Raw genomic sequence first — 8,822 nt, 5'->3', positions numbered from 1 at the left:
GAAGTTCCACAAGCTCCCCTTAGTAGTTCTTCGTCTTGAATCGATGAACGTCGTGAAGTCTAAAGCTCAACTACACATTCTATCCTAATCCGAGACATAGCTATAAGTAGACTAGAAATCAAGACTTACAGTTTTGGCAACTAAACTTGACAAACAAGCTTGAGATAGCAACGCTTGCGAGTTCGACAGAGCAGTTCTCTACCACTAAAATAACTGCATGAGTTAACTCATCCTCAGATTTTTTTTCTGCCACCGTGAACACTATTATTTCTCTCCATCCATAACTCCCACATAATGGCAAAAGGAATCAGCTCCCAGATTTTTCTTCTCCTTACCTTACAGACAAATAATCTCCAACTCTTCATTAACGTCATGAAATCATTGGGCAATACACACCAGACTTGAAGGGAAAGAATAAAGAAATTCCATAAATGAGAAGCCTAAGTGCATTTTAGAAACAGATGATCCAGGGTTTCCACCGTTAATACGACAGATCGTTTTACCGAAAACCCAAGCTCTCAACCCCGAACCTAATTGCTTTTTCTTTTCGGACATATTGAAATTCGGATAGCTCGTCTATCTTGCTGCTTCTGCTTACGATGTGATTAACAACCCACCGACTAAATTAGGAATTTCATTAACCAATCAAGAAAGTAACCTTAATTTGTACCAAATTAGGACCTAACATGTGTAGCTGATTAGGTTAGCCTCACCTAGCAAATTTGTTGGCCACCAGGGATTTCACCTCTTCAAAAATGCAACATGTGTTTCCTCCATGTCGAATCGTCGATGACGGGTGAATACATAACTCCATAAAATGGGCTTAATACAGTCAATAGTGACGTAGCCCAAAGTAAACTCATCCACAATCGGAAGTAAAGAAACAACCAAGATTTACGAATCTAATTCTAGAGTTCTTAATTATCAAATAGAGCAACATTAATTATGCTAAGACATTGGCTAATGGAATCAAGATTAGTCTACCAATTAAGAGCAAAACAATCAAATTTGAAACTCATCGATGAATCTAATATCATTTTTTTTTGACATCGGCCGACGAGTCAATCGAAGCAGGATAGATGTATTTCTTCATTCCGGTGAAGTCTAAAATCCTTTTGGTCAAGGTACTGTTTTCGGTTACTCCCGGTTGTGGTACAAACAGTACACTGAAAAACCATTCCACTACCTCACTCACAAATACTTTGCATATGTACAGAATTCTGAACCATGACGGATCTGTTATATTTCTATCCCCTCTACGTACACCATGGACGATTGTCTTGGCACACTCGAATCCTCCCCGTACCGGAAACATTCCCACCAGAGACTGATCATCATCAAATATCAACCATTTAGTCTTGCAGTCACATGCAGTTAAATTGATAAAACAAACGGTATACATATATATATGTAATGAACTTACGTCTCTCTTTTCTGGATCAACCTGCATGGAACCATCATTGGTAAGGTGTTTGCCTTGAGTCATTTCTGATTCTATAAACCCTGGAGATACTATTGTTATCTTGACCGCAGAACCCAACTCAACTCTCAGTGTTTCGAAGAAGTTCATCATTGCAGCTTTGCTAGCCTACACAATGTAGATGCCAAAAGATATGTACACAAATGAGTAACTAGCCAGCGTAATCGAAATATTCTGCTAAAATGAAATTATAAGATATATAGTTTGCGTACACCATAGAAGATCATCTGCGGAGAATACAACCACGAGGCCAGAGATGCAATCACCACGATCTTGCCTTTACTCTTTCTCAAATGCGGAACGGCAAAATGAGTTGGATAAACTGATCCCCAAAAGTTCACGTTCTACACAAAAGAAAAAACCAGAATATGATGATTCAGTTTTGCAAGTTTTGCTTGCCATGTTGAGAAGTAAATGGAGTAGGGGAATTACCATGAGGTTCATAGGTGTGGTGATATCGGTCGTATCCTCAAATGTGTAGCCACTAGTCACGCCGGCGTTATTCACAAGATGATCCACTGAATATATATACATCAAAATGTGTTCATATATAAGATATTGATGATACAACAATTAAATCAAAAGGGATAGGTTGATGAACTTACGACACCCGAAATGGTTGATGGCATCTTGAACAAATCTTTTACAGTCTTCAACTTTGGAGACATCAGCTGCACAAACTAAAACATCAGGTGATCCATGCTTCTTAGCTTTCTCTGCAACTTCTCGAAGACGATTCTCTCTTCTAGCAACTAGTACTAGGCGAGCTCCTTTCTTGGCATAAGCATACGCAAGAAACTGTACATACAATGTATAACAAGAAGTTTAGTACAAATTGTCTGCAGACTATAAAATTCAATCTATGTATAAGATTTAGCTGTAACGGAAACTAAATACACACCTCCCCGATACCGGAAGATGCACCGGTAATTAGAACAACCTTTCCAGATAAGTCTTCAAGGGAAAACGATCTCTGGATGAAAGAGACTAAATTGTTGATAAGATTAAGAGGTATGGCGATAAGGAGGGAGATTAGAATGATGGGTGGAACCACTATGTCCATTATTACATGAATCAGCTCCATATTATTATCTCCTTAAATCTCTAGATTGTTTGTGTGTTGACGTGCTTGTGCGTCTGGAAGGGAAAGACGTCTGTAGTACATGAGCAAAGGGAAAATATTTATAGAAAAAAAATATATATACGTACAAGGCATTTATATTTTGTAAGTAGCGTTAGGCATGCTTCTGAATTTGCCAACCTAGATCGTTTTTGTGCTTTGCATCACAGCAAATGCAAAACATTTGCTTTGCTCCCAGCTCACCCATACATGTTAATTTTTGCATCCATTGAATTTAGATGATGCATAAAGGCGGATAAAAGTGCAACACCGGAAAAATGATATTAAAATTTATATAAGACAAATTGAAAAATGTTTTTATCTTATTGATTTTGGTAATTATATAATTACCAACTAATTGAGCTAGTTGGCTGGTGATTATTCCAAAATTTATCCATATTCAATGAACATAGCTATATTCATGATTAAATAGATTTACATCACTATTTATGATGTTGATCCGAAAGACATCGAGGTGAAATTGATTAAATTTCTACCACTCTTCTCTTTTTAGCATTTATTTTCCTCAGTCCTTGCTAGAGGCAGCGGTGAAAGAAGCGCACCTATATGTATACGGACAATAAGCATGTCATATCCGATTTGAAATGAAGAATGCGGATGGGGATTGCTATATATACCGTTGAAAGAATTAAATGGGATATCTAGATTTTCACCGTCGTAATTAATTTCATACAACTGATTTTCGTTAAATTCCAACTACATTATTAAGCTGCATGTACAGTACAACAAGAGTTCAGGCTAAGAACTATGAACCATCTTCAACGGTAACGTATTCCGAGATCGAAATCTTTTGTTTTTCTTTTTCTTTAATCATTTTACCATGGATTTGCCTCAAGTTAAAGAAATATTACCATGGTCTCACATGAGTATTGAAACTTGGGAGTGTCGTTAACTTCAGAGTCAATGAAGCAGACCATGACCGTACGGTACACCCACAAGATCAATTATGAGAACATTGAATGGTATTGGTATGGGTTGTTCAGAAAACAGATAAAGAGTTACAGAGACGTTAAATAGATTTTGATCTTGGCAGATATAAGAGTTCAACAACCGGCTTCTAGGATGGATAAAATTTAGATACCAATAACCTTTAAAGATGCTTTTATGATTACTAGACAAAAGAGAAGGGGAAGAAGTTTAGATGAAAAACTTTAGATTGAAAAATATAAAGAATTTGGAAGGAAAAAAAAAAACTGGCATCATTAGGGGTGAACCTGAAAAAATTAGGGGTGGCTAATAAGATAAAATAGGGTCATCCAAACCTGAATTAAAACCATCCCTTATCTCCGATTTTTTGAAATGACAAATATGCCCTGCACAATCGGTAGATAAAACTATTGACTGATAGATGTTAGGATAATCGGAGGATAATGTGTAATATGTAGTTTGAAAGTTTTGCTATTTTGAAATAACCTACAATCGGAGGATACTTATTTACCATGTCTCCCGATTATGAAGTTGCACCAAAATTGAAATTTGAAAAAATCTTAAATTTTACGACTTTGGGAACTACCATAATCGGTAGACTAACATGTCTCCCGATTATGAAGTTTCCCAAAAATGAATTTGAAAAAATCTCAATTTTTCAAATTTGGGAACTACCATGATCGGTAGCTTATGAAGATCACCTAACCTATCGATTTTAAACCCCACGTTAATCGGTAGACAATGAGAAAATATTGTGTCCGATTATAAGGGTTTTTTGGTTCATAAGAAATGTGAAAATGAAATCATGATAATCGGTGGCAAATGTTAATATTTTTACTTCCGAGTGTGGACCTATCTGACAAATTTTTGTAAAAGTCACCAGAATCGGTAGTTAAGGTTAATGTTACTACCAGTTCTGCACATATCTGACATATTTTTGAAAATTTACCAAAACTGGTAGGTAAAGTTGATATTTATCCTCTGACTATTATGAAAAATTCAACAGTTTCAGACAATCAAGTAATAAACAAAACTCAAAATACATTCATAAGAATCATAACCCATAAACTTAAGAACATATAATCCAAAACAAGTATTTAAAATACCATAATCCGAAAGAAACTCTTAAAACAACATAATCCATAACATCAACACATTATCACCTATTTCCTAGTTTTCTTCTTAGTACTGTCAGTCTTCTTTGTATGGATCAAAGCATACCTCTGGGGCCTTAATTGAATCTAATTTCTCCGTCAATTGAACCAATTGCTGCTCCTTTGTCCTTGAACGGTTCTTTGTGAACTTGTACTTTGTTCCTCTCGGTGTACTTTCTCCCAATCCGGGTTTTCTAATGCCAATTTCATACTAGGGTAGAGGTCATAGATCCATGTCTACATAGATATCAAACCAAGTATTAGAAATTGATTCTTATAATAGAGAAAAAAATACATAACGATCAATGAATTAATAGAGTTTATAAAATACCTGGAATAGACTCACATTTTCGGAAATTTGGCTAGTTCTAAGCCTCGATGCCTTTCTCAACTTTGTCATCATGAATGCAATGCATGTCGTGCCCTAAGAGTAGTCCGCGACCTTATTGAGAGGATGCAATAGTTGTAGAAGGTTGGCTTCTACTCGGTTTCCACTGGCATTGGAGAGTATGACACATCCCAATACACACAAGAGATAGGCGGTGGCCGCGGAATCCACTTCGGCATCACTTAACGGTCCTTTCTTTTCTTTCTCCGCGGTGCCTTTGAGCATCTTGATCAACTGACTCATGTTAAACTGTCTAGTTTTATAAGAAAAGCACCTGTTGAACTCAATGCATGATGTCTCTTTATCCCAACCAAATCAATTTTTACACAAATCATAAAGTTGTTCCCAACTTAACTTCTTTATGTAGTTATACTTGACAGCTACGCTATGGTCATTGAGATTAAGAATCTACTTTGTATCATCTGCAGTAACGGTCATCTCCCCAAACATCATGTCAAAGGTGTCAGTCTCGGGATACAATCTCTCTATAAAAGCCGATATCGCGACCCGATCATGTTCCAACATTGAGTTCTCGGCAGCACTAGATAATCTCGAGTTGGCTATAATTGTCTTGAACCTTTAATATTCACCGTCTAAAGGCCAATCTTTCAATACTTTTGATGGTGCGACAGTGGGTTTGAGTAGACGAATCGCATCGGAATGATACTACTAAACACACAACACATTACAAAAGTAATAGAGTATTATTACGAATAAAACGACAATACGTTAGTAAAAAAGAATACGATTATTACCTCGGTTTCGAAGATTTCTCTGTCCCAGGAGGCTTTGTATCCAAATAACAATGCTCCTCCATCTCTAGGCAGCCGAGGGATTTCTTCTTCAAAATCCATCTTCTTCAACTCAATGGGGACAAGGTGTGATGCTTTCTTCGCGATTGGCTACTTTGTAACTCCTCTTTCTCCTTGTGTATCACTTGGTTGTCCTTCTTCTTTTAATTTAATTTTTGGAACACTTTGTCCAACTTCATCTTGAGTGATTTCTGGAACGCTTGGTTCTACTTCTTCTTGAGTTCCTTGTTGAGCGCTTGGTTCTACTTCTTTTTGACTCCTTTCTCTCCGCGCACTACCGCTTTGTTTCTTACCCCCTCTTTGACGAGGCCCTGTAACAGTTGTACCCTGATCTTTCTTACCTCGTCTGTCCCTAAACAATAAAATTGGTTAGTAAGAACTACACTACAAAATACTAAATCGGAAATTATAATTAAAATATAAACTTCTTATTATGAACAATCGAAAGCACGAGTAAAAGCTTTTCTTCCGATTACACACAATTGAAAGTTATATTCTAGTTTTATCTCTCGAATATGCATCAATTTGGGTTCAGAAATTGATAATGTCATGAGACATATATAATCGGAACAAAACCATCTAACATATCCACCAATTGCATATACTCGAAAGTAAAGAAATAGCCTTTGACTTCCGATTAAAACGTAGCCCCGAAATTGGATTTTGTCAAAATCACAAAATTTTCAAATTTTACAACTTACATAATCGATAGTGGGTTGAATTCTTCTAACCTGAATCGGAAGTAAAATACAATATAGTATCTTCCGATTCCAGGCACCAATTATGTGTCCCTACATGTTCTAATCCTCTACTCAAATCATAAGGCAAGATATAACCTAGCTACCAATTATGTCAATTTTAGGGTTCAGTGGCAAGGAGCTATACATAATCAGAAGTAAGCTATAAAAATAAACTCCCGATTCTTATCGATGTAACCGAAAACCCTAGAAAATGGACACAATCAGGAGATAAAATGAAGATCTAACTACCGATTCTGGTAAATGTAACCGAAAACCCTGGAAAATAGACACAATCAAACACTTTGTGATTAAAATCATGAAATGTTTCTTCATCTGTCATACGAAGGTTTTCCCAATCAGAATTTAGGTTTTGAAGCGTAGCTTCTTGCTCACTGGTATTTCCTTCAAATACGGTTTCTAAGATATCCCAAGCTTCTTTAGACTTAGTGCACGTAGTCACATGGTGCTGAAGATCTGGGGTAATGGGCATGTATGATAGTATTTAATCCGTCATAATTTTTCTTTGCATCAAGGATTTCTTATGGACTATATCTACCAGTATCCTTCGGTATAGATACTTCGCCTTCTGTATTAACCGAAGGATCATTGCCATTAACAACACGTACACATGTTTGAAAATCACGAGCTTGAAGAAAAACACGCATAACAATTTTCCACCATAAGAAGTTTGAGCCATCGAAGACTGGTGGTATGTTTATGGAGATAGAATTCCTGTCCATAGAGTCAGATCGCTACAAACACACACTTGTAAGGTGTTTAAACGTGTTTGCTTGCTCTGATACCAATTGAAAAATAGGGGGTATAACAACCACACCCAATATTTCGATTAACAATCTATATGGACTAACTCCAATATACTTTTAATAGAATCAACAAGACAGTCACACTCAATCTTAATAAAAGTATATCAAAGAGTTATATCTCACTTTCTCGATTCAATACTTACTCAAGCAAATAGAAATCTGCGAGTCTAATTGAGTACAAGAGAAATCACTTGAACGGTACCAAAGACCAATGTTCAAGGATCAATTAATTTCAATCAACAACCAAAGGTTGGATTTCCCAATTGATTGATTCAACGCACAACATGTGATATTTCAATTATATAACAAAATGTAATGCGGAAAAGAAATAACACAGACACCAGAAGTTTTCTTAACGAGGAAACCACAAATGCAGAAATACCCCGGGACATAGTCCAAATTAAACACACACTGTATTAAACCGCTACAGACACTAGCCTACTACAAACTAACTTCGGTATGGACTATAGTTGAACCCCAATGAATATCATACTGATACAAGGCACAGTTGCACTCCTTATGTCTCTGATCCCAGCAGGATACTACACAGTTGATTCCCTTAGGTGATCTCACCCACAACTAAGAGTTGCTACGACCCAAAGTCGAAGACTTTAATAAACAAATGTGTATCACACAGAAAAGTCTACGTTAATAGACAAATCTGTCTCCCACAGAAATACCTGCGAGTTTTTGTTCCGTATTTTGATAAATCAAGGTGAACATGAACCAATTGATAACCCGGACTTATATTCCCTAAGAACAATATAGAATTATCAATAACCTCACAATAATCTTAATCGACTAGTGAAAGAAGATATTGCAGAATCACAAACGATGAGACGAAGATGTTTGTGACTTCTTTTATATCTTGCCTATCGGAGAAATCAATCTCAAGACTATCTTAAGATTATACTTAGTACGATAGAAACAACAAGATCAGATCACACAACCACAAGAAAAGTAGTATCGGTCTGGCTTCACAATCCCATTGGAGTCTTCAAGTCGTTAACCTATAGGGTCTCGGTAGAAACCTAAGGTTAAAGGAGAATCGACTCTAGCTTATACAACTAGTATCACACAGGAGGTGTGGGGATTAGGTTTCCCAATAGTTAAAGTTTTCCTTTATATAGTCTTTCAAATCATGGTTTGCAATCAATGTTAGCTTAGTAACAAAGCATCCAATATTCACCGTTAGATGAAAACCTGATTAGATTCAAGATAATATCTTCCAACCGTTAGATTGAAACTTAGATTGTTACACACAAATGAAATGAACGTTTTAGGTTTGTGTAACCGTACCCAAACATGTACATCTAGTTGGTTCAACAGTGTTTAACCAAATGGTTAGCCATATGA

The 8,822-nt window shown here is 36.4% G+C and overlaps 1 protein-coding gene across 1 annotated transcript; it reads right to left on the bottom strand.

Moving 5' to 3' along the window:
- Nucleotides 1–877: 877 nt before the first annotated feature.
- On the bottom strand, nt 878–2,697 carry LOC113271703 (11-beta-hydroxysteroid dehydrogenase 1B-like). Its single transcript, XM_026521606.1, has 6 exons — nt 2,382–2,697; nt 2,086–2,278; nt 1,913–1,998; nt 1,693–1,824; nt 1,424–1,588; nt 878–1,327 (listed from the first exon to the last, which is right to left on the bottom strand). Exons 1-6 carry the CDS (start codon nt 2,562–2,564, stop codon nt 1,034–1,036), a joined length of 1,053 nt encoding a protein of 350 aa, XP_026377391.1. The 5' UTR covers nt 2,565–2,697; the 3' UTR covers nt 878–1,033.
- Nucleotides 2,698–8,822: the final 6,125 nt, after the last annotated feature.

This window comes from Papaver somniferum, chromosome 4, assembly GCF_003573695.1.
Source record: "Papaver somniferum cultivar HN1 chromosome 4, ASM357369v1, whole genome shotgun sequence".
Classification (NCBI taxonomy): domain Eukaryota; kingdom Viridiplantae; phylum Streptophyta; class Magnoliopsida; order Ranunculales; family Papaveraceae; genus Papaver; species Papaver somniferum.
The sequence above is the reverse complement of the archived record's forward strand: the minus strand, read 5'-3'. Positions and strand labels throughout refer to the sequence as shown.